A 27,128-nucleotide genomic window follows, 5' to 3' on the forward strand; every position below is an offset into this window, starting at 1 on the left:
CCCTCCTATAATCAAGTGGTGTGTGGCCAAGTCCGGAATCGCTGCCAGCAACCCCCTCATAAAACCTACATTGTTCCAATTCGGTGCATACACATTCACCAGTACAACCGGCGTCCCATCTAATACCCCGCTCACAATCACATATCTCCCACCCGGGTCCTTCACTTCCTTTGCGCTCACAAACCCCATTTTCTTACTCATCAAAATTGCCAACCCCCGTGACTTTGAATCAAACCCTGAGTGGATATCCTGTCCCACCCATCCCTTTCTTAGTCTAACCTGGTCCTAAACGTGGAGGTGCATCTCCTGCAGAAAGACCACTTCTGTTTTTAAACTCCTGAGGTGTGCAAAGACTTGTGATCTTTTCACTGGTCCATTGAACCCTCACACATTCCATGTTATCAGCCGTACCGAGGGCTTGGGCCTCCATTCCCTTCTACCATCTACCATCCTCCCCTTTTGGCTCTATCCCCATTAATTTCACCCTGTACCTGGCCCATCCAAGATGGCCCCTTCGCCACCCCTGACCATGTTTCTTCTCCAACCTCGCCACATCGCATCACCCCCCCGCCCCCCCCCCCCCCCCCCCCCCCGACCCCCACAGCCACCTCTCTCGGCCTTCTCCCCCACCTCACTCCTGCTCAAAGGCTCCTCCTACTGACCCCCACCTCTTTGTTCTGTGAAGAAGGCTCCCCGCTGACCTCCCCCTACCCCCATATAAATAATAAAGACTCATCTCGAACCACAGGTCACCTTCCCCAAAAACAAACAAAAAGAAAAAACACAGCCCCAGGCAGCAGGAGGGGCATGGGATACAGCCATCCCCTGACAAACATTTCACCCCTGCTACCCTTTGTCAACCCAACACATTGGAGGAAAAGAAAAAAGAGGTATTTCCATTATTCCAGAGTACCAGCGCCTCCATCTCCCAGAATTGTTCAGTTCTCCCCCAGTTTATGCTCCTTGATAAAGTCATTGGTTGCTTCTGGGGTCTCAAAATAATATGCCCAGTCTTCATAGGTCAGCCATAGTTTCGCCGGGTAGAGCACCCCAAACTTAAAAAAAAAAAAAATTTAGAGTACCCCATTCATTATATCCATTTCAGGGGCAATTTAGCGTGACCAATTCACCTAGCCTGCACATCTTTGAGTTGTGGGGGTGGAAACTCATGCAAACATGGGGAGAATGTCCAAACTCCACACGGACAGTGACCTAGAGCCGGGATCGAACCTCGGACCTTGGGGCCGTGAGGCAGCAGTGCTAACCACTATGCTACCGTGCTGCCCAGAGCACCCCAAACCTGAGCTGCCGGTGATATAACACCGGCTTAGCCCTGTTGAACTGCGCACGTAATTTTGCTAGTTCAGCTCCAATGCCCTGGTATATTCGGACTTTGTCCCTATCCCATTCACAGTTCCGCTTCTCCCTGGCCTACTGCACTATCTTCTCTTTCTCCACAAGTGGAGTCTCACGATCACCACCTGTGGCGGCTTCCCAGCTCTTGGCTTCTGCCTCAGAGACCTGTGCGCTCTGTCCACCTCAAGGGCCTTGTCCAGCACCCCCACTGCCACCAGTCCTGCCAGCATTCTCAAAACATACCTTGTGGCACTCGCACCTTCCACTCCTCCAGGAAGCCAACTATTCGCAGACTTTGCCTCCTCAACATGATTTCCTTCTCCACCTTTGCTCTCAATATCTTGCAAAGGTCTCCTAAGAGCCCCACCACTGCCTCCAATGCCACCACTCTATCGCTATGTTCATAGATCACTCCATCTCTTGGCTCTGCAACCCCTGACCATCCTGACATTTTTCCACCCTCTCCATTGAGCCCTTCAGGGGCCGCAGCCCCTTCGTTGGCCTTCAGCCGATCCTCCAGCATCTCCTTCCTCTGCTGGCGGAACTGTTCCTTAATGAAGGCCTTCAGCTGTTCCATCTGGGGCCTTCACTGATCTTTCCCTCTCCACCATCTTTCCACAGGTCTCTTCCAACTCTTGGCCAGGTCTTTCACCTTCTGCCGGATTTGGTAACCAGCAGACATGCCACTCCGGGGGAAACTTCTCCAACCTTCAGTTACCCTTTTCCGTTGCAGTTGTACCCTATTTCTGGTAAAAAGATCTCTTTTCTACGCCTTCAAGCAGGAGCTGCCCTGTGTGCGATCACTCACACCATGGCCACCACCGGAAGTCCCCACAAATGAGTGTTGGCTGCATCACGTACCTAACTATTCCAGCAATACATTAATGACGATATATGACTATAAGATCTAACATTTTTTGTCTGCTTAATAAGTGTAGAAATAATTCATAAACTGCTCTGAATTAAGATTCAGCCCCTCACCCCTATTTCTGTAATCTCCTCTGGCTCCCACACCCCTCTGTAATATCTGTAGTCCACCAAATCTGGCCCCTTTGTGGATTGCTTGATTTCAGTTGCTCCACCATTGGTGACTGTGCCTTCAGCTGTCTTGGCCATAAGCTCTGGAATTCCCTTGCTAAACCTCTCCATCTCTTTGCCCTCTCTTTCTTCCTCTAACCCTAACACTTTGATCAAGTAATTAGGCATCTGTCCGAACATCTCCTTTCACAGCTTGTCAAATTTTGTTTGATAATGCTCCTCAGATGGTACCATGGGACATTTTTCAATGTTAAAGATGCTGCATAAATGTAAGTTTTTTTTCCTCCCCAGGGTCCTCCGATACCTCAGTTAGGTGACTATCATTCATGTGTAAGCCTTAATTTGAATGTTAACCACCTGTTCAACTTGAGGTTCCATCTCAACTGAACCCAGTAATATTGATGACTAATGTTGACAAGAGGCTGACTTCTAGCAGAGCTTGCTGGAGCCCTGTCCTATTTTCCCCTCTTTGAACAAGGTCACTAAAACAATGGACTCTTCCAATCTCAATCCAAACAAAGAACCACACAAACTAAATATCCATCCTGGATCCTCCTGTGACAGACGTTCTCACCAGATAAACTCACTATGAGTTCATGTTTTTTAATATTTCAATCCAACTTTAATTTTGCATGCGCAGAGGGTTAATTTCCAACCATTAATAAATAGGCTTGTGTAAATTTGTTCTTGTAGCCATTAACCTATTGCTTGAATGGATATTTCAAAAATTGTCAAAATATTGTATAATAGAATTTCACATGTAAAGTTAATTTCTGTGGTACTCGTGTGTCCTGGTGGTGGCGCAGTATGCCGACCCACATTCAACAAAAGACCTCAGTGATACATTTCACTTTCTCAATGTTTGGTCAGATGCTTTTTTTTGGTTTTGCACGAAACAGAAGTCTACTTAGTGTAGCAAGTAAGTAGGGGGTTGGTTTAGCTCAGTTGGCTGGACAGCTAGTTTGCGATGCAGAGCGAGACCACCAGCGCATGTCCTCAAAGGGGAAAGCAGCCCATGATCATCTGGGACTATGGTGACTGTACCGTTACCTATTAAGTAACATATGAGGAGAATTATGTGTTTAAAGACTCTTTGGGTCGCTCTGGCTATTTGCCAACTTAGAAAATCATGCTGAAGTGAATAGTTTGGCTCACACTAGTTATTGCACACCTAATCAATGGAGATAACTGGCCTTGTGCTTAAATTAGGGATGCGTATAAACCATAGTTTAAATGAAGTGACTATTAATCAAACAAACTTCTACAGAAAAAAATTGAGATTCTTGTTTTGACTAGCCAATACCCAACCATCTCAAGGTCAGGTGGTCACCTAAAATTTGATAAAAACTAAAACTCACTGGACTGTATCCCATCCAAATGCCATAATCTCACCTGAGAATGTTGTACCACCTGTACCAGTGTGACTTTTTATCCTCTGCACTGGCTATCTTTATTGCCTCCCTGAGTTAGATAACTATAAAGAGCATTTGGCTTATTTTCTGGGCCGTTCATGTTAGTCTTGGATTAAAACTGTCCCAATTTGACTTACATTGGACACTTCACTGTCAGAGGAAGGTATATTGTCACAAAAGTAGACTACAGCTTCACCAACTACCTCCGAGCATATTGAACTTTTAAAGGAAGACCTGTATTCTTTAACGAAATACAAGTAAAGACACAAATCAAAACATGGCTGATACTGTAAGGTATACTGTAAGGTGACCACTATCTGGACAATTCCTGTGTGGATTATACTGACAGACCTGTCCTGAGAACATGGCATACATGTCACACCGAAGAGGTGTCAAGGCACGCTTCAAACAGACACTTGAAAGGATAGTATGGAAAATGCGAACAACTTTTTCTGTGCTTGTGGAGTCAAAGAACAATACAGCACAGGAACAATTCCTTCGGCCCTCCAAACCTGTGCAGGTCATGTTACCACCCTTGGCCAAAACCCTCAGCACTTCCTAGTGCTTATCTCTCTATACTCATCCGATCCATGTATTTGTCGAGATGCCTTTTGAATGGCTCATTCCCCAATACCAGTCCAGTACTGCCCCTTCACTAGTTGGACTATCTACATGTTGCATCAAACCTTCCTGGATACACCTTACAAACTCTGCCCATCCAAGCCCATAGCACTAAGTGAATCCCAGTCAATATAATGGAAGATAATGTACTTTTTCATACATTTCGTCAGACGATCCAAAAACCCATCTCCTGTTGATTGATATCTCAATGCTCTGAGATGAAAGCAAAACAGACGATGGATGCAAGACAGGTCTATTTCCCTCTCCTGGGAGTACACGGAGAAAATGGGTTAAAACTCGCTGAAGACCAGCAAGCTAACAACTATCTCCAACAGACTACAGAACCAATAAGAACAGCTCCAAAGTTCCACTGGAATCATCTAGTGGCTGCAGTGTACTACCATCTATACCTCACTGACCAGTCAAGAACTGATTTGTGTATTGTTTTAACTTTGATTTGGACTCTTAACTTGTGTGCATGTGGCATCTTTATTATTTTCCTCGTGTTTTAGTAACCAATAAACTTACTTTTTCTTTGACTCAAGAAAGCCTGGTTAAATTGGCTCCTTATAAAAAGTAATTACATTTGAATGGGAAAAAGGTATCCAATAATAACAATAATCTTTTATTGTCACAAATATGAAGTTACTGTGCAAAGCCCCTAGTCGCCACATTCCGGCGCCTGTTCGGGTAACCAACAGAGAGGGTTGAATAAAAAGGGGAGCCAACTTGCTCCTCCTCCTTGCCCAGTCGTAACAATATTTTGTCCCCTGTTCGGATTGGATTCAAACAATATGAAAGACCCAGTGTAATATGCAGCCCTCAAACAGGCAGCTGTACTGCTGTTCACAGAAACCCAGGCTGCAGAACATCCTTCTGCTCGTCTCATGGTGAGGTTGGATTAACTGAAAAGAACAAGGACAATGTTGAAATGTTAATTTTGAAGCATATCGGCATCCTGCCAGCACAGAAGTAGTATTCCAAAAGCACTGTTGTGGTGGAGCACTGGGTTTGTGCACCCAACCACAGTTGCTCTTCTGGTCCGCTGTGTTGCCTCTTGAGAGGGAGAAAGGAAAATAATTGCACCTGATTTAGGCCAGGCCACTCGTGCTCTTTCTTCAATCCATGTGGGAAAACATTGACCAGGAGCATGCCATTTATTTGGCGGTTTCATTTCCTTGGGGGTATACTAGTGATTTGTCCCCAGACTGCTGTTGGTGTCATCTGTAACCTGATGGGTGCACATAAGTGACAGGAGTTGACTTTCTAACACTTTTCCTTTCCTCCTCTATAAAGTAAAATCTTGGATTACGTCTACAGTTTATGTTTTATTCATTCTTGGAATGTGGACTTCGCTGAGTAGGATAGCATTTATTGCCCATTGCTCAAGGGTGTGTCTTGAATTCCAAATGTGTGTGTGTGGTGAAGTAATATTGCATACCGTTGAGTAACGTGTTCAATGACTTTGCATTAGACAACTTCAGAGGGCGCTTAATCGCTCCCAACTGGAGTCACATGTAGGTCAGATTGAGACAGAGCAGTAGAACTTTAAAAAATATTTTTATTGACATTTTTGTTGTGGTTTTTTGAGTTTACAGAAATAGATCATGTATTTACATAGGAATAAGGAATAACCTCCCCCCCCCCCCCCCCCCCCCCCCCCCCCATTGTCGGATGCCACTGTTGCTACTAACTTTAGCCTTAGTTTAATTGCTCTGTTCTATCACCTTTGCTCTTGAGTCGCCAGGTATCCTTCTGATACCGCCACGTGGTTCAAGTCCGAGTAATGATCAATAATCCAACACACCGCTTAGTAAGAGTTAAATCAACGCACATTTATTGTATACAGTAATCAATACTCATGTATAAATTCTACGTCTAACCTACTTCCTACAACTAACAGGCCAATACTTAACTTGGAAATGGCCCACCAGGTCAGGGAAACGAATGGCCTTTTGTTTGGGTTCTGAGTCAGTGCTGTAGGCAGCAGTGCTAACCACTGCTCCACCGTGCCGCCGGCTTAGTTGTTTATCTAGTTCGTCCTTTTGGACAAACTCATCCGCATCTGCAGGGACGGTGAAATAATGTTCCCTGCCCTGGTATATTACCCAGAGCCTGCCTGGGTACAGTATCCCAAACCTGATTTTGTTCTTGTACAGGGCCAACTTTGCCCTGTTAAATTCTGCCAGGTGCTTTGCAAGGTCTTCCCCAAAGTCCTGGTACACCCTGATCCTGTGTCCTTCCCAGCTGCAGGCCTTCGTTTGCTTGGCCCAGTGTAGGATTCTTTTCCGGTCCTGGTACCGGTGTAGCTTGGTGATAATCCCTCTTGGCTGCTCCCCAGCCTTGGGTTTCGTCCGGGGCGACCTATGGGCCATGTCAATCTCCGGTGGTTTGGGGACGCTGTCTCTCCCCACCAGGTTGCCAAGCATCTGTTCCACGTAGCCCATTGGGTCCCTGACCTCGGTTGCTTCTGGCAGGGCCACTATTCTAATGTTTTGGCATCTTGACCTGTTCTCCTGGTCCTCCACCTTCCCCTTCAGGTTTCTCTGGGTTGCCAGCAACCTCTTTATTTCAGCCTCCAGGACGATGATTTGGTCCCTCTGGCCCATCAAGACTTTTTCCAGTTCTTTGATTGTATTTCCTTGGCCTCTAATCTCTTTTCCACTTTGTCAAGGGCCACCTACATGATGGCCAGCGCTTCCAGGGGGGAGGAAGGGGTGGGTGGAGAGGAAGAGGAGAGAGAGGGAGAGGGAGCTCGTCTAAGAGGTCCCTGGTCTCCGTCTCTCGGGTGTGGCCGGGGACCCCCGCCTCATGGGTCCGCTGACCCGCCCATTTGCTGCTCCTGTCCTTTGAAGCTGTATTTTGTTTCTCTGCGGCTTCTGGAGTTGCTGTTGCCTGGCATTTTTGCTAGTCTTCGTGTTGTTGAGGGTGTGGGGATGTTTTAGTCCGTTTTTTGCGGGCTAATTCGGAGGAGAACCACTTTATGTGCGATTGCTCAGCACATCCCCGTCACCGGAAGTCGTCGAAGTAGAACATTTTTAAAGCAGTGATGCTCAAATTTTCTTTGGCTGACGTACCCTTTCCAAATGGAGTAATAACCATCCCCCCTATGCGAATTGTAATGCTATATAATAAATAATATGAAAGTGCTCCATGGAAGAATGTTAAAATAATGCTTTCAAGAAAACAGGTATCTAGTTTCATTTCACTTGGTGGTGATCCATGCATGCTCCTTCCTGTTAGAGACAGCCCCAAACCACACGGTATGCACATGTGGTGTCTGCCCTTTGCCCTATGTAACCCAGAGGTCAGCCAGCCCCAGTTCGAGGATCACTGCTCTAAAGGACATTTGTGAACTTGTTCATTTAAATGAGAAGCTGGCAGCTTCCCGGCCACATTTTACTTCCAATTTTCTTTGTTTGGAAATAAAATTCAGCAATTATCGTGGTGGGATTTGAGTTTTCATTCTTTCAATTCTTAGTTCCAGATGGGGCAGCAGAGCTTGATTAACTTGCCAGATGGGGGTCGTTTTATCAGTTCATATCCAGAAAAATCCAGGTGCTATTCATTTGTTTGGCATATATGTATTTCAGTGCCCACCGTATCAAAACAGCTGGCATTACCAGCAGTGAATATGGAATTTTATAACCATGGTGATGCTGTGGCAGCTAGAACAGCAGTTCTGATTCATGGCGACTGAATCACTCCATTACTGTTACATGTGGGCGCCAAGGTAGCACAGTGGTTGGCACGGTTGCTTCACAACGCCAGGGTCCCAGGTTCGATTCCCGCTTGGATCACTGTCTGTGCGCCGCCTGTAGGTTCTTCCCGTGTCTGCATGGGTTTCTTCCAGATGCTCTTGTTTTCTCCCACAAGTCCCAAAAGACGTGCTTGTTAGGTGAATTGGACATTCTGAATTCTCCCTCGGTGTACTCGAACAGGCGCTGGAGTGTGTTGACTAGGAGATGTTCAGCGCAGTGTTAATATAAGCCTACTTGTGACACTGATAAAGATTATTATTATTGTGTGTTTGAGAATCTTTTATAAAAAAAAAAAGTTAGTGTCCAATTCATTTTTTTTTCCAATTAAGGGGCAATTTTAGGGTGGCCAATTCACCTATCCTGCACATCTTTGGGTTGTGGGGGCAAAACCCATGCAAACACAGGGAGAATGTGCAAACTCCACACGGACAGTGACCCAGAGCCGGGATCAAACCTCGGACCTTGGCGCCGTGAGGCAGCAGTACTATCCAGTGCGCCACCGTGCTGCCCATGAGAAGCTTTTTAAAAAAATTTAGACTACCCAGTTCTTTTTTTTTCACCAATTAAGGGGCAATTAAGCGTGGCCAATCCACCTACCCTGCACATCATTGGGTTGTGGGAGTGAGACCCACATAGACACGGGGAGAATGTGCTAACTCCACACAGATAGTGACCTGGGGCCGGGATCGAACCCGCGTTTTCAGCGCCGTGAGGCAGCAGTGCTAACCATTGCGCCACCATGCAACTCCATGTCTCTGAGAATCTTACTGGTAGTTAAATTCTGCACTCTTTTCAATATTCTGTGCACACTGTAAATGACTGTTTTCTCATTTATACCCTTACCTAATATTTTATGTTTTTATTGTTGCTAGGATGTACAAGTTATAACCAATTAAAAGTAGGTATCTGAAATGTTAGCTGCATGGGAAAGGGGATTGCCGATTACTAGTATTAGGATAGCTCAGAGGCACTTAAGTGATCGTCTTGGAATTTGGCTGCACTATAATTGAGTACTCTGGGTTAGTAGAATTCTTGGGTAGAGGTTAGGATTTGGCTCACTGGCCAGATCCATCAGCATTTGTATACAAATGAAATCATACTTGGATCATATATTTTACGAAATAGAACCAGTCGCAAGTGATCAGAGAGGGGATGCGTGAACCCCCCCCCCCCCCCCCCAACCCCCTGCAAAAAACCCACTCCCAAAAATAGCATCCTGATTGAGCATCCTTCACATGGCACTTGTATGCAGTCTTTAATGCTACCGAAGCTTTGCATCCCTTTCAAATTCACTGCTGAATCCCATTTTCTTATTTTCTTGTCTGCTACATATTGTCCACTAACCCCCAGTGTATCTGAGGCTTGTAAAAAATGATAATGAAAAGATTAATATAGAGTCAAATCATTCATTTACTGTTTCCCCAAACCAGTGAACTGATTTGTGGACAGACAGTCCCAAAGTACTGTTAATAAAAGCAAAATTTGACTTATTTAGTCCTTGGATATTGATGACTCAAAAATAAAGATGTCACCGTATTCCTATTATTGCACATTGTGTATCCTCCAACTCAGCATATATAACACGGTGGTAGATTGTGTGTGTGTGATATATATCTTATTCTTCTTCTCTGGCAATCACTTGTAAACAGGTATAATTGTCCACCTAAGAACCTCCATATTTCTGTGGGTTCTTGCATGGCTGATGAGCCCATCTTAGAGCCGCTTCTTCGACCGCACACTGGCAGGCGTTTCCAGGAGATGGGATTGGTCCTTGGACTCTATATCGCTGGTTTTCCTTTCTCAGGCTCCTTTTCCGGGCTTCCTCTTGCCATCTGGTATCCACAAAGAATTGTAGCCTGAGCCTTTTCTCCATTTAATGTTTTGTGTATATTTAGACTTCCTAATGTGCTTTAGTTTATAGATGGTGAGATTTCTGATTTGGCTCCATTCTATTTGCAGGTGACCGAGTTAAGTAAATAACCCATCTCCACCTGGCTGCACAAATCTGAGGTCACTGCGGATTTAACATCGAGCTGAGGAATCTTTCTTTCCGTAGAAGACTTGTGTTTTGACTTAAATGGCTGATAAACAAATCAGGTATTTGCACTGATGTTATTTTCACGATTGAAATTTTTAAAATCAAATTATTATTAGCTGTGTGTTAAGTAAATTTGATCTAAAATTGATAATTAAATATCCTACACCCACACCTGTAAGCACTACAGCATGAATGATTGAATCCTTCCTGAGGGATCTGCTTTAACTCTCAGTGGCATTCATTTATTTTAATCTTTCCACTTCTCTCTGCTCCAAAGTGCAGGGGCACACCAGGGTACAGTATCAATGATATTGTTTAGCCATGCCTATTCTTCTGTGGAGGTCATCACATTTGTGTTTTCCTTTCCTCGCCCAAAATCTACATCTTTAATAAGTTGTGCTGGATCGTGAACCACATTTGTTCTCCCTCGTGCATCATCACCTTGTCCTCTTCCAATCCCAAGAACAATGAGCTCGCTGTGACACCATGGTGGTGATTAGCACAGTAGGACAGTAGTTAGCATCGTTGCGTCACTGCGCCAGGGATCTGGGTTCGATTCCGGCTTGGATCACTATCTGCGCGCAGTTTGCACATTTTCCCCGTGTCTACCTGGGTTTCCTCCAGGAGCTCCAGTTTCCTCCCACAAGTCCTGAAAGATGTGCTTGTTAGGCGAATGGGACATTCTGAATTATTCCTCCGTGCACTTGAACAGGCGCCGGAATGTGGCAAGTAGGGGATTTTCACAGTAACTTCATTGCAGTGTTAATGTAAGCCTACCTGTGACACTAATAAAGATTATTAATTAGATTATCTACAATTTGCTCCAATTAATTGAAAATCACTTAATTTGAATATTAAAATTATATAGATAATAAGCCTGTTCTACTAATATAAACAATTTATATCACTAAATAATTCCTTTCTAAGGAAAAAAAAGACTTCAAATTAACTATTGTCTCTTAGAACTCAGCATGGGCGAGAGATTAAATCCCAAACCTACCTGATCAATATAACAACATGTCACTTCCGGGTGCGGCGATGACCAGCTGAGTCGCACATTTCGGCAGCTCCCTGTGAAACGGACTTTTGGGCTCTTGATAGGAGCCCCAACGGCAATTTTGACGGCTAAAAACACTGTGCGGTAAACCAGAAGGGAATCCCCCCTGGATACGGATGGAAAAAGGAGAGGGAAGTGGCCAGATTGCAGTGGATCCTTTAGAACAGCGGCAAGGAAGGCAAGCAAAAACCAAGATGGCGTCGGAAGGTGGCAGTTTAACATGGGGCCCTGAACAACAAGAGTTCTTGAAATGCTGTGTGGAAGAGATCAAAAAGGAAATGAAGAAAGAGCTGTTGGCCCCGATACTACAGGCGATCGAAGGGCTAAAGGAGGAACAAAAGACCCAGGAGCGGGAGCTTCGGGTCATGAAGGCAAAGGCAGCCGAGAATGAGGACGATATACAGGGCCTGGTGGTGAAGACGGAGACGCAGGAGGCACATCAGAAACGATGTGTGGAAAGGTTGGAGGCACTGGAAAACAACGCAAGGAGGAACAACCTGAGGATTCTTGGTCTTCCTGAAGGTGTGGAGGGAGCGGACGTCGGGGCATATGCGAGCACGATGCTGCACTCGTTAATGGGAGCGGAGGCCCCGGCAGGTCCGTTGGAGGTGGAGGGAGCATACCGAGTGATGGCGCGAGGACCGAGAGCAGGAGAAATTCCCAGAGCCATAGTGGTGAGATTCCTCCGTTTTAAGGATAGAGAAATGGTCCTTAGATGGGCGAAGAAAACTCGGAGTAGTAAATGGGAGAACGCGGTGATCCGCGTTTATCAAGACTGAAGTGCGGAGGTGGCGAGAAGGAGGGCGAGCTTTAATCGGGCCAAGGCGGTGCTTCATAAAAAGAAGATAAAATTTGGAATGCTGCAACCGGCAAGACTGTGGGTCACATATCGAGAGAGGCACCACTACTTTGAGACGGCGGATGAAGCGTGGACTTTTATTGTGGAAGAAAAACTGGAATGAGCGGGTTATTAAAAAGAACGTTCGAACAAAGTGGTGGGGCGAATGTGGGGGGCAAAGAGGGGTTTTATGTACTAATCCTGCGATGCGGTAACTTTTCTCTCTCCCACAGGTGGTGATGGGGGGAGGAGGGGAGGTGGAGGAGATGGGGCGTTGGCCATTGGGGGCGGGGCCAAGGGAGAAGCGCGGGCTTGGTTCCCGCGCTATGATAATCATGGCGGGAATAGAGAAGCAGGAAGGAGGGGGCGTCGCACGGTGCGAGCCAAGGTCACGGGGGGAAGCCGAGGTCAGCCAGAGTTTGCTGACTTCTGGGAGCAACATGGGGGGAGTAATTACGCTAGCGGGGGATCTAGCGGGGGGGGGGTGGGAGGGGGGAATTACTGGGTTGCTGCTGCTGGGGAGAGGGGGGAGCTGGTATGGGAGAGGATGGGCGGGGGGGCACCGCCTGGGGGAGATACAGCTGCGTGGGAACCAGGTGAGGAGCAGGAAAAAGGTGATGGCTAATCGACAAGGGGGGGGGGGGGTAGGAAGCCCCCCAACTCGGCTGATCACGTGGAACGTGAGAGGGCTGAACGGGCCGATAAAGAGGGCACGGGTACTCGCACACCTTAAGAAACTTAAGGCAGATGTGGTTATGTTACAGGAAACGCACCTGAAACTGATAGACCAGGTTAGGCTACGCAAAGGATGGGTGGGGCAGGTGTTCCATTCGGGGCTAGATGCGAAAAACAGGGGGGTGGCTATATTAGTGGGGAAGCGGGTAATGTTCGAGGCAAAGACTATAGTGGCGGATAACGGGGGCAGATACGTGATGGTGAGTGGCAAACTACAGGGGGAGACGGTGGTTTTGGTAAACGTATATGCCCCGAACTGGGATGATGCCAATTTTATGAGGCGGATGCTAGGACGCATTCCGGACCTAGAGATGGGAAAGCTGATAATGGGGGGAGATTTTAATACGGTGTTGGAACCAGGGCTGGATAGGTCGAAGTCCAGGACTGGAAGGAGGCCGGCAGCAGCCAAGGTATTTAAAGATTTTATGGAGCAGATGGGAGGTGTAGACCCGTGGAGATTTAGCAGACCTAGGAGTAAGGAGTTCTCGTTTTTCTCCTATGTCCATAAAGTCTACTCGCGAATAGACTTTTTTGTGCTGGGTAGGGCATTGATCCCGAAGGTGAGGGGAACGGAGTATACGGCTATAGCCATTTCGGATCACGCTCCACACTGGGTGGACTTGGAGATAGGGGAGGAAACAGGAGGGCGCCCACCCTGGAGAATGGACATGGGACTAATGGCAGATGAGGGGGTGTGTCTAAGGGTGAGGGGGTGCATTGAAAAGTACTTGGAACTCAATGATAATGGGGAGGTCCAGATGGGAGTGGTCTGGGAGGCGTTGAAGGCGGTGGTTAGAGGGGAGCTGATATCAATAAGGGCACATAAAGGAAAGCAGGAGAGTAAGGAACGGGAGCGGTTGCTGCAAGAACTTTTGAGAGTGGACAGACAATATGCGGAAGCACCGGAGGAGGGACTGTACAGGGAAAGGCAAAGGCTACATGTAGAATTTGACTTGCTGACTACAGGCACTGCAGAGGCACAATGGAGGAAGGCACAGGGTGTACAGTACGAATATGGGGAGAAGGCGAGCAGGTTGCTGGCACACCAATTGAGGAAAAGGGGAGCAGCGAGGGAAATAGGGGGAGTGAGGGATGAGGAAGGAGAGATGGAGCGGGGAGCGGAGAGAGTGAATGGAGTGTTCAAGACATTTTATAAAAAATTATATGAAGCTCAACCCCCGATGGGAGGGAGAGAATGATGGGCTTCTTGGATCGGCTGGAATTTCCCAAGGTGGATGAGCAGGAAAGGGTGGGACTGGGAGCACAGATCGAGGTAGAAGAAGTGGTGAAAGGAATTAGGAGCATGCAGGCGGGAAAGGCCCCGGGACCGGATGGATTCCCAGTCGAATTCTATAGAAAATATGTGGACTTGCTCGCCCCGGTACTGACGAGGACCTTTAATGAGGCAAAGGAAAGGGGACAACTGCCCCCGACTATGTCTGAAGCAACGATATCGCTTCTCTTAAAGAAGGAAAAGGACCCGCTACAATGCGGGTCCTATAGACCTATTTCCCTCCTAAATGTAGATGCCAAGGTCCTGGCCAAGGTAATGGCAATGAGAATAGAGGAATGTGTCCCGGGGGTGGTCCACGAGGACCAAACTGGGTTTGTGAAGGGGAGACAGCTGAACACGAATATACGGAGGTTGTTAGGGGTAATGATGATGGCCCCACCAGAGGGAGAAACGGAGATAGTAGTGGCGATGGATGCCGAGAAAGCATTTGATAGAGTGGAGTGGGATTATTTGTGGGAGGTGTTGAGGAGATTTGGTTTTGGAGAGGGGTATGTTAGATGGGTGCAGCTGTTGTATAGGGCCCCAGTGGCGAGCGTGGTCACGAATGGACGGGGATCTGCATATTTTCAGCTCCATAGAGGGACAAGGCAGGGATGCCCTCTGTCCCCATTATTGTTTGCACTGGCGATTGAGCCCCTGGCGATAGCGTTGAGGGGTTCCAAGAAGTGGAGGGGAGTACTTAGGGGAGGAGAAGAGCACCGGGTATCTTTGTATGCGGACGATTTGCTACTATACGTGGCGGACCCGGCGGAGGGGATGCCAGAAATAATGCGGATACTTGGGGAGTTTGGGGATTTTTCAGGGTATAAATTGAACATGGGGAAAAGTGAGTTGTTTGTGGTGCATCCAGGGGAGCAGAGTAGAGAAATAGAGGACCTACCGTTGAGGAAGGTAACAAGGGACTTTCGTTACCTGGGGATCCAGATAGCTAAGAATTGGGGCACATTGCATAGGTTAAATTTAACGCGGTTGGTGGAACAGATGGAGGAGGATTTCAAGAGATGGGATATGGTATCCCTGTCAATGGCAGGGAGGGTGCAGGCGGTTAAGATGGTGGTCCTCCCGAGATTCCTCTTTGTGTTTCAGTGCCTCCCGGTGGTGATTACGAAGGCTTTTTTTAAAAGGATTGAAAAGAGCATCATGGGTTTTGTGTGGGCCGGGAAGACCCCGAGAGTGAGGAAGGGATTCTTACAGCGTAGCAGGGATAGGGGGGGCTGGCACTACCGAGCCTAAGTGAGTATTATTGGGCCGCTAATATTTCAATGGTGAGTAAGTGGATGGGAGAGGAGGAGGGAGCGGCGTGGAAGAGATTAGAGAGGGCGTCCTGTAGGGGGACTAGCCTACAGGCTATGGTGACAGCCCCATTGCCGTTCTCACCGAGGAACTACACCACAAGCCCGGTGGTGGTGGCTACACTGAAGATTTGGGGACAGTGGAGACGGCATAGGGGAAAGACTGGAGCCTTGGGGGGGTCCCCGATAAGAAACAACCATAGGTTTGCCCCGGGGGGAATGGATGGGGGATATGGAATGTGGCAAAGAGCAGGAATAACGCAACTGAAAGATCTGTTTGTGGATGGGAAGTTCGCGAGTCTGGGAGCGATGACCGAGAAATATGGGTTGCCCCAAGGGAATGCATTCAGGTATATGCAACTGAGGGCTTTTGCGAGGCAACAGGTGAGGGAATTCCCGCAGCTCCCGACACAAGAGGTGCAGGACAGAGTGATCTCAAAGACATGGGTGGGGGATGGTAAGGTGTCAGATATATATAGGGAAATGAGGGACGAAGGGGAGACTATGGTAGATGAACTAAAAGGGAAATGGGAAGAAGAGCTGGGGGAGGAGATCGAGGAGGGGCTGTGGGCAGATGCCCTAAGCAGGGTAAACTCGTCGTCCTCGTGTGCCAGGCTAAGCCTGATTCAGTTTAAGGTATTACACAGGGCACATATGACTGGAGCACGGCTCAGTAAATTTTTTGGGGTGGAGGATAGGTGTGCGAGGTGCTCGAGAAGCCCAGCGAATCATACCCATATGTTTTGGTCATGCCCGGCACTACAGGGGTTTTGGATGGGGGTGACAAAGGTGCTTTCAAAAGTAGTAGGAGTCCGGGTCGAACCAAGCTGGGGGTTGGCTATATTTGGGGTTGCACAAGAGCCGGGAGTGCAGGAGGCGAGAGAGGCCGATGTTTTGGCCTTTGCGTCCCTAGTAGCCCGGCGCAGGATATTGCTAATGTGGAAAGAAGCCAAGCCCCCGGGGGTGGAGACCTGGATAAATGACATGGCGGGGTTTATAAAGCTAGAGCCGATTAAGTTCGTCCTAAGGGGGTCGGCTCAAGGGTTCACCAGGCGGTGGCAACCGTTCGTCGAATACCTCGCAGAAAGATAGACGGAATGGGAAAAAGAAGGCAGCAGCAGCAGCCCAGGATCGGGGGGGGGGGGGGGGGGAGGAGGAACCAGAAGGACTCTCAGGGTTGTTAATATATACTGTATAGTATGTATAGGTCGTTGCTACAGATAATTATATATTGGACTGTTAAATTATATTTTTGGAGAGTGTTACTTGTGACAAGGCAGTTGCCAATTAGGGCTCGTTTTTATTTTTGTTATTTATTATTTATTCATTTTTTGTTTATAAAATAGGTCATTGTTATTTGTGTTGTTATAATATTGTGTAAAGGATGCACAATGTACTGTGTTGGTTGACCAAAAATTTTCAATAAAATATTTAATAAAAAAAAATATAACAACATGTGATATGCTTAGCTCCTTAAAAAGATCTCATGAGCAGATGTTTAAGCATAAATTGTTTTACTCATAAGTGACTTTGGTCGGCATATTCTAATTTCCCAGTTGCCTGATACAACTCAGTACTGCATCACAAAAGTAATGTTACACTGATGCTTTTATCTCCAAGATTCACCTGATTACTTTTTGGAGAGGATTTTTCACAGCTCTTTTTATCTACACCAAATGTTGTTTGGAGCTTGGAAAAGATGCCTATGGTTTCTCTTAACATTTTTCTCCTGCAGTGATTTTTTTGTAGGCCGTATATTTGTGCTGAGAAATGGAATACTTCACATTTTAGGTGATCCGTATCAGCAAGTGTACTGGCCATGGCTGGACACAGTTGAGTTCCATCTTGTCTCTTCTCTCCTCCCTTTCAATCCCATTATCAGACTAGTGTGACATTACTCTGCCAAGCATGATGATAGGGATATGATGTTGTGGTAATAAAAAATGGCAGAACTGGGTACTAAATATTCCTGGCTATAAGATGTTCAGGAAAGATAGGGAAGGAAATAAAGCAGGGGACGTGGCCGTAATGATTAAGGAGAATACTCTGGTGCTGGAGCAAGAGAGAATGCCCAGGAGAGGTCAAGAGGAGAATCTGTTTGGTTAGAGTGAACAGCAGAGTGATATTACCATACCGGGTATATTTTATAGGGAAAGATATGGAGGAGAAACCTGGTCGGGAAATTACAGAGCGGTGCGAAAACTGAGTTGCGATAACCGGGGACTTTAAATATCCAACTATAAAATAGGATAGGGATAGCAGTAGGGTAAAGGGCATAGAGAAAGAATAATTTTTACAGGATAATTATCTTAATCCGTATTTTTCCAGCCCAATGAGGAAGGGAGCATTGTTGAATCTGTTTCGAATATCAATAGAGGACCATCAGGGAACAGTGATCATAGCATTGTAAAGTTTAAGTTAACTATGGAAAAGGATTCAATTGTGTCTTTCAAAAGGGAATTGGATAAGCACCCAAAGAGAAAATCTGCAGGGATCAAGCAAAGGACAGGGGAGGGGAATAGCTGAATTGTTCTTACAGAGGGCCAGCACAAACATCGTGGGGCCAAATGGATTTCTCCTGTGCTATAACCATTCTATGGTTCTATAAACTATGAACCCAGTTTCCTGAACTCGAAGATTAATGTGTAACACCCAGAGCTCTGCTTTCTCCAGTTTCCATTGTGTAACCATCTGCAAAAATATACTTTTGATAAATTACTGAGCCTGCTTTGCTGACAATGAGATGGTCCTTTTGAAAGCACAGCATTAAATCCAGTCTGGTGCTAAATTCAGATTACTGGGCTTTGTAGCTGGTTTGGATCAGCTTTGAGTTTGTTTCAAAATGAGTGATTGCTGAAACCAAATGGGATTGTGAAACAGAGAATTCTTCTTAAACTCAATGATAAAGGGCTGAACATCATGATATCTGATTTTTGGTAGACCTTGACGTCAGCTCGAATGTACTTTTCTTTGTTGCAAAACCCAGGTGAAAGGTCAAGGCCTGCAGTGCAGGACACTACCAGGGCTGATAAGTTAGATAGAAGATCTCAGTGAGCACGTGGCCAATCTGTGGAGCAGACTCCCTATTGAGACGATGGAAGCGGTTAGTATTGATTAATTCAAATGCAAATTAGATAGATTTCTTTCAGAAAATAACATTTTGACATACCATGTATGAATATTCTGAGACATGATGTGGGATAATTTCAAAGGAAAATGGTGACTTTGGATCTACACCACTGGCATTTTCCTTCTCTAACTCCATTATTATGGTATCATTACAAAGTATGTTGTTTGTACCATGTTGGTAATTAATACTCTTCATGAGCCTCCTCCTGCACCTCTTTGTCTGTGTTAACATACCCTAATTTTTTTTCTCTCATGTTTCCCCTTGCATGCATCTATGCTATTTTCCTCAACGACTCCCTGTTGCAGTGTGTTATACATTGTAACCTCTTTCCAGGGAAATAAGTCTTTCTTAAATTCCCCCTTGAATTTGTTAGCGGCTATCTTATCTGTATGGTCCCTAGTTCTGTTCTTGCTCACAAATAGAAAGAACCTCGCTATAGTGCAATTACCAGGATAGTAGAAGGTGAGCTAGATGGAGTGTAGTCCCTATATTTCTATGAGAACGACACTGAGGACCCAGGTTCGAATCCCGGCCCTGAATCACTGTCCGTGTGGAATTTGCACAGTCTCCCCATGTCTGCGTGGGTTTCACCCCCACAACCCAAAAGATGTGCAGGATTGGTGGATTGGCCATGCTAAATTGCCCTTTAATTGGAAATAAAATAATTGGGTACTCTAAATTAATTTTAAAAAAACGAAAAACAAAAATATTTCTATGAGATAAATAAAGAAGTAATGAGTGAAACAGAAATAATTAGAGTGATGCAGTTTTGAGGTCATGGGAAAGAATGGGTTAGAATAGGAACAAAAGTGATGTTAATTTGGCATCACTACTTAATATAAAGCCAAATCCATACCCTTTGGAGCAAATAAGTGGCAATATGAATAGTACTAATCTCCTGTTATAAATTGTGGGCCAAATCATAAGCCTCAGGAATGCACCATTAATCTGTCACTATGCCTCACAAAACCAGTTCCTTTAATATTTTTTTCCCACACACACTTGCTGTCCTCTAACATGAACTGTTATTCGTACTTTGAATTTAAGGTTTTCAGTGAGTTCTGAACTCCTTTGGCAACACCACAGTTTGCATCTGTTCTTGCTGTGTGGCCAGATCACTGTGGAGAATAGTAATGAAAGATAATTAAGGCTCTTGGCAGCATGACCATTTTCCTCACTTCATCATTAATCCTGTGCCTGTCCAAATGACTTTCGAATCAGTTGGTCCGCAGCCCAAAAGTGGCTTTGCAGGTCCGCTTGCTCCTCTGGCACTTGCTCTTCCTTTGGGGATCTCATCTTGTTCCACGCCTCTCACCTGTCATTTAAAATCCTGTAAAATACTGCCCACCCAAGTATCATAAAAATTAGTACAGAATCCAGCTTTCATCTCAATTCCTAATGTTTTTTAAAGAAAATTAAAAAAAATTATTAAAGGTTTCCATAAAATATCAATAACAAAATGAAAAAAGAACCCAACAGGGTTAAGTACAAAACACAGTCTAGAAAAGCAACCCTCCATACCCCCCTCCCCCCTGTACATAAATAATAAATTAACATTAATACCCCGACTTAACGCAACAGGTATATACACCCCCTCAGACCCTTCAGTGTAAATAACAAAAACAGAAATAAAGTAAACCCCCCCCCCCCCCCCCTGAGTTGCTGCTGCCATTGACCAATGTCTACTGTTCTGCCAGGAAGTCTAAGAACGGTTGCCACCGCCTAAAGAACCCTTGTACCGACCCTCTCAAGGCGAATTTCACCCTCTCCAATTTAATGAACCCCGCCATATCGCTCATCCAGGATTCCACGCTTGGGTGCCTCGCATCCTTCCACTGAAGCTACCAGGGACGCAAAGGCCAGAATACCGGCCTCTTTCGCCTCCTGCACTCCCGACTCCTCAGCCACCCCAAATATTACGAGCTCCCAGCCCGGTTTGACCCTGGATCCTACCACCCTCGACACTGTCCTCGCTACACCCTTCCAAAATTCCTCCAGCGCTGGGCATGCCCAGAACAAAAGGGTATGATTTGCTGGGCTCCCTGAGCACCTAACACACCTGTCCTCACCCCCAAAAAACCGGCTCATCCTTGTCCCGGTCATGTGTGCCCTGTGCAGCACCTTAAACTGTATGAGGCTGAGCCTCGCGCACTATGAGGAAGAGTTCACCCTCCCCAGGGCATCTGCCCACGTCCCTTCCTCAATTTCCTCTCCCAACTCCTCCTCCTACTTACCTTTTACCTCCACCACCGAGGCCTCCTCCTCTTCCACCTCCTGCATCACCTGGTAAGTTTCCAAGATCTTCCCCACTCCCACTCACCCCCCCGAGAGCACCCTGTCCTGTACTGTGTGTGGCAGTAGCAGTGGGAATTCCACCACCTGCCGTCTGGCAAACGCCCTTACCTGTAAGTACCTGAAGGTGTTCTCCGGAGGGAGCCCGTACTTCTCCTCCAGCTCACCCAGGCTCGTGAACTTCCCGTCCACAAACAGGTCCCCCAACTTACGTATCCCTGCCCTGTGCCACCCCGAAAACCCTCCACCTGTTCTTCCTGGGGCGAACCGGTGGTTCCCCTGCAATGGGGTCCACGCCGAGGCCCCAACTCTCTTTCCCCCCCCCCCCCTGTGCCGCCTCCACTGCCTCCAGATTTTGAGGGTAGCTGCCACCACCGGGCTCGTGGTATACCTCATTGGAGGGAGCGGCAGCGGCGCCCTTGCCAGCGCCTCCAGACTCGTACCCTCACAAGACGCCGTCTCCAGCCTCTTCCGTGCAGCCCCTCCGCCTCCATCACCCACTTGTGCACCATCGTCGCATTGGCGGCCCAGTAGTACCCACAGAGGTTGGCCATCGCCAGTCCCCCCCTATCTCTACTCCGCTCCAGGAACACCCTTCTCACCCTCGGAGTCCCTCGCGCCCACACAAACCTCATTATACTCCTGTTAACCCGCCTGAAAAATGCCTTCGGGATAAACATGGGGAGGCACTGGAACAGGAACAAAAACCTTGGGAGCACCGTCATTTTGATTGACTGCACCCTACCCGCCAAGGACAGCGGCAACGCGTCCCACCTCTTTGAACTCCTCCTCCATTTGCTCCACCAGCCTTGTAAAATTAAGCCTATGCAGGGCCCCCCAGCTCCTGGCCACCTGGACCCCCAAATACCTGAAGCTCCTCTCCGCCTTTTTTAGTGGGAGCTCGCCAATCCCCCTCTCCTGGTCCCCTGGATGAACTACGAACAGCACGCTCTTCCCCATGTTGAGCTTGTACCCCAAAAAGTCCCCGAATTCCCTACGAATCCTCATTACCTCCGGCATTCCTCCCACCGGGTCCGCCACATACAGCAGCAGGTCGTCCGCATAAAGTGACACCCTATGCTCCTCCCCATCCCGCACCAACCCCCTCCAGTTCCTTGACTCCCTCAGTGCCATAGCCAGGGGTTCAATCGCCAGTGCGAAAAGCAGGGGGGACAAGGGACACCCCCTGTCTCGTCTCTCTGTGCAACCGAAAGTACTCCAGGACCTCCTCCTGTTTGTGGCCACACTCTCCATCGGGACCTTATACAACAGCCTAACCCACCTGACAAACTCCTCCCCAACCCTGAACCTCTTCAGCACCTCCCACAGGTACCCCCACTCTACCCTATCGAAGGCTTTCTCAGCGTCCATCGCCACCACTATCTCCGCCTCCCCCTCCCTCGCCGGTATCATGATAACGTTCAAAAGCCTCCGCACATTCGCGTTCAACTGTCTCCCCTTCACAAACCCCATCTGGTCTTCATGGATGATCTGCGACACACAATCCTCAATCCTCGTGGCTAAGACCTTCGCCAGCACCCTTGGCATCTACATTTAGCAAGGAAATCGGTCTGTAAGATCCACATTGCAGGGGATCCTTGTCCCGCTTCAGGATCAAAGAGATCTGTGCCCGGGACATCGTCAGGGATAAAGCCACCCCCCCCCCCCCCCCCCCCCCCCCCGCCCCCCCCCCCCCCCCCCCCCCCCCCCCCCCGGTCCTTGCCTCATTAAAGGTCCTGACTAACAGCGGGCCCCACAGGTCCATATATTTTTTATAGAATTCAACCGGGAAACCGTCCGGCCCCGGTGCCTTCCCCGCCCTGCATGCTTCCTATCCCTTTGATCAGCTCCTCCAGCCCAAATCGGCGCCCCCCCATCCCGCCACCAGTCCCTCTTCCACCTTTGGAAACCTCAATTGGTCCAGGAAGCGGCCCAGCCCTCCCTCCTCCCGTGGGGGCTCGGATCGGTGCAATTCCTCGTCAAAGTCCCTGAAGACCTCATTGATGTCAACCCCACTCCACACCACACTCCCTCCTCTGTCCTTAACTCCCCCGATCTCCCTAGCTGCGTCCCGCTTCCGAAGCTGATGCGCCAGCATCCGGCTTGCTTTTTCCTCATACTTGGAAATCGCCCCCTGGGCCTTCCTCCACTGCACCTCCGCCTTCCTAGTGGTCACCAGGTCGTAGCCTGGAGGCTACGCCTCTTCCTCAACAATCCTTCCTCGGGCTCCTCCGCATACTTCCTGTCTACCCTCACCATCTCCCCCACCAGCCTCTCCCTCTCCCTCCGCTCCTTATGGGCTCTAATGGAGATCAGCTCTCCCCTCACCACCGCCTTCAGTGCCTCCCATATCATCCCCACTCGGCCCTCCCAGTTGTCGTTGGTCTCCAAGTACCTCTCTATACTTCCTCGGACCAGCTCGCTCACCTCCTTGTCCGCCAACAGCCCCACCTCCAAGCGCCACAGCGGGCGCTGGTCCCTCTCCTCCCCCATCTCCAAGTCCACCCAATGCGGGGCGTGGTCCAAAATGCTATTGCCGAATACTCAGTATCCTCTACTCTCGCTATCAGCGCCCTACTCAAATGAAAAAGTCGATTCGTGAATAAGCCTTATGGATATGTGAGAAGAATGAGAATTCCCAAGGGTGGACCCTTGCAAATCTCCAAGGGGTCCACCCCTCCCATCTGGTCCATAAACCCCCTCAGCACTCTAGCCGTCGCTGGCTTCCTACCCGTCCTAGACCTGGAGCAATCCAGTGCCGGATCCAGCACCGTGTTAAAGTCTCCCCCCATTATCAGGCCCCCCACTTCCAAGTCTGGGATCCGACCCAACATACGCCGCATAAAACCCGCATCGTCCCAGTTCGGGGCATACACATTGACCAGTACCACCCTCTCTCCCTGCAACTTACCACTTACCATTATGTACCTACCACCATTATCTGCCACAATGCTCAACGCCTCAAATGACACCTTCTTTCCCACCAAGATCGCCACCCCTCGATCTTGGCATCCAGCCCCGAGTGAAACACCTGACCTACCCACCCTTTCAATTCCTAATGTTTTTTAAATTGCAAGACACAAGGTAGGATTCTATTCCCTGGAATTTAGACGGCTAAGAGTTGATTTGATTAAAGTTTTCCAGATGTTAAGGGGAACAGTTTAAAATAGATGGAGAGAAACAAATTCTGCTGGTTGGGAAGTCTAGGGTTAGGGAACTTAGTTAAAAATTGGAACCAGACCTTTTAGAATGAAATTCAGAAACAATTCTACACCGGAAATTTGGAATGTAATGTAATTTGTTAGTGAGTCAATTGCTAAATTTAAATTTGGGATTGATAAATCTTTTTTAGCTGACAGTATTAAGGCATAGGGGCTGAAGGTAGGTACATAAATTCAGTCGCAGATTAGCCATGATCTCATTGAAATGGAACAAGCTGAAGGGGTTAAATGGCCTACTCCAGTTCCTATGTTCTGTTTCCTCTGAGTTCATTGACCTCTTATTCTCACTTGATCCCTTCCTCTATAACTCCCCAATTTAGATTCACGGCTGTGTCTGGAGTGATTTGTTGCAGTGATCTCCTTTTCTTGTTATTGTACCCATTTATGTGGAAGTTACAGTTCATCATTGGGAGTTGCAGCTATGTTATTGGTTGTAGAAACATGATCTGTCAGAAACTTTGACCTTCTGTTTGCTGTGCTGTGGGTTTATGCTGCACTCACCATACTAATGTAAAAAATCTTGAAAATCCACATTAAGACTTTAATTGGAGTGAGCAAGTTCTTTTTTTTGCCTTGGCAGAGAAACTTAATTCTGAGCCAGCTCAAGTCTGTATCCTGTACTAAGAAATGAAAATGGAGTTGATTTTTCCCAATTAATTTATCTGCTTACTGCTACAACTGGTTTCAATCAATCCAGTGTAGGCTGAGTTGATGGGACAAGATAGGAGGGATTAGCGGATAATGTCATATTTACTTAGTATAGATTGTCATTTCTGGCTTGTGTCTTTCTTCATTCTTACTGTTGTGTAATTTCCTGAGTTAGATTTGGGGGAATTGGTTCACATGAACATAAAAGCTCAGCAATCGCAATATTTTATTTTATGGCCGATATGCCAATTCTTATGAATTTATCACAAGAGACGTGATTTCTAAGTAAAATCAAATCTATCTAATGATCTTGCACAAAGACTCTGAAATCCTGGATTCGTCAGTCATTTAAAATGCACCGTTTGTAGGCTTTTCTGTCCTGTTCCCAGCTGGGTGTCACAATCACAGCAACAGGAGTGCCATGAAGCCAGATAGGACAGGAGAAAAGGGGGAGGGGTAGCATTATTGATTAAGGAGAGCATTGCAGTGCTGGAGAAAGAGGATGTCCAAGAGGGATCAAGGGCAAAATCTATTTGGCTGGAGATCAGGAACAAAAATGGTGTAATTGCATTGCTCTGTATCATCTATAGGATACCAACTATTGGGAAGAATGTAGAGGAATAAATTTGCAATTACATTATGGAGCCGTTCAAAAATTATAGTGGGAGGTGGGGCCTTTATTTCTCCAAATATAGACTGGGATAGTAATAGTTTAAAGGGCAGAGTGGGGGCAAGAATGCCTGAAAATTTTCTGATGTGTTCAGGAGAATTATCTTCAGGATATTTCCAGTCCAACGATTAGGGAGGCACTGTAGGACCTGGTTCTTGAAAATGAGGTGAACCAAGTAGATCAAGTGTCAGTGGGAAAATATTTAGTGGACAGTGATCATTGCATCATACATTTCAGGCTAACTATGGAATGGGACAAAAAACAGTCCAGAGTAAGAAAAATTAATTTTGGCGGGGGGGGGGGGGGGGGGGGGGGGGGGGGAGCCAACTTCAATGAGGTAAAACGGATCTGAGTCGAGTAAATTGGAGTCTAAAGTTGGCAGGAAAGAAAATGTTAGCTGTTCAATGACCTGGCTTCAAAGAAAAGATGATTCCCGCACAAGGTGTATTTCCTCAAAAAGGAAAGGTTGGACAAACCAACCCAGAGCTCCCTGGGAGATGGAAGTTATTATTTTTTTTAAATTTAGAGTACCCAATTATTATTTTTTTTCAATTAAGGGGCAATTTAGCATGGCCAATCCACCTAATCAGCACATCCTTTGGTTGTGGGGTGAAACCCACGCAGACACGAGAATGTGCAAACTTCACATGGACAGTGACCCAGAACCAGGATTCCGGGTCCTTAGTGGCGTAGTCTCAGTGCTAACCACTGTACCACCGTGCTGCCCTAGGAGACGGAAGTTATGATAAAGAAGAAAAAAGAGTTCTTATACTGGTGTCAGGTAGAAAACACAACAGAAAACCAAGCTGAATACAGAAGGGTTCAAAATAGAGGTGAAGAAGCAAATAAGAGAAGCAAAGGGAGAGCACGCAAAGAGACTGGCAGATACCATAAAGGGGAATCCTAAAGCACTTTTAGTTTAAACCAACATACTGAACAGAAACCCCCATTCTTCTTCTAATTTCAATCAGGAATTACTTTTTTACATTAGCTTTGTGAGTGGTCATTAAATTCTCCTGCAACCAAAGATATGTTATAGTGCCCATGAATTCACTCTGACTCTTCTTAATTTCAGGACCACCTTCCGAGTTGAGGGGGTTTCCTGGAGATTCTCCCTCTAGCATTCATCTAGGAAACCTTCAGCCTTACTTCCACATCTCAAATTTGGATTCCTCAACCTGAGCATGGGCCTCGCTTGCATCCTTGCGCAGCGACTCCAAATCAGAAACAGAAGACCACTCTGCTCCTTATCATGGCTGCTGACACATTCTCTCGCTGCCTGTTTCAAGCTGCTATGGACACAGACTGCCCTCTTAAGGACAGATCCTATGTTGACTGCCCCACAATGAAACAGCAGAGATGTATCAAAGCAAAGGAACCTTCCCCTCTTAACCCATCTTAATGACAGCATAGGATCTTCTGCATTCTGGGGAATTTGTGAACTATTTTTACTTTCTCCCAAGCACTCGCGGACAGCTGTCCTCTTCAAAAGATAGCTAACCAGGCTAGTTGATTTACTTTTTTTTAATAAATGTATTTTTTATTGGGTTTTTGAACAAAGTATATTTACCGTTATGTACACAGAATAATATATATATATATATTTATATATATATATATATATATATATATAGAGAGAGAGAGAGAGAGAAGAGAATGGCACACACAAACTGATGCACGATCAATGACCACTAAAGCGAGGTTGTAGTCCATCTAAAGCTTTAA

The 27,128-nt window shown here is 46.9% G+C and overlaps 1 protein-coding gene across 2 annotated transcripts in view; it reads left to right on the top strand.

Moving 5' to 3' along the window:
• The window catches only part of slc25a22a (solute carrier family 25 member 22a), a 286,820-nt gene that overhangs the window by 87,721 nt on the left and 171,971 nt on the right, over positions 1–27,128 (top strand). For both annotated transcript variants that reach the window (XM_072518918.1, XM_072518919.1), the window contains one exon: positions 10,148–10,285. In XM_072518918.1, coding sequence (XP_072375019.1) covers positions 10,266–10,285 — 20 coding nt within the window. In that variant the 5' untranslated portion in view covers positions 10,148–10,265. The remainder of the gene's footprint in view (positions 1–10,147; positions 10,286–27,128) is intronic.

Source organism: Scyliorhinus torazame, chromosome 10, assembly GCF_047496885.1.
Source record: "Scyliorhinus torazame isolate Kashiwa2021f chromosome 10, sScyTor2.1, whole genome shotgun sequence".
NCBI classification, from domain to species: domain Eukaryota; kingdom Metazoa; phylum Chordata; class Chondrichthyes; order Carcharhiniformes; family Scyliorhinidae; genus Scyliorhinus; species Scyliorhinus torazame.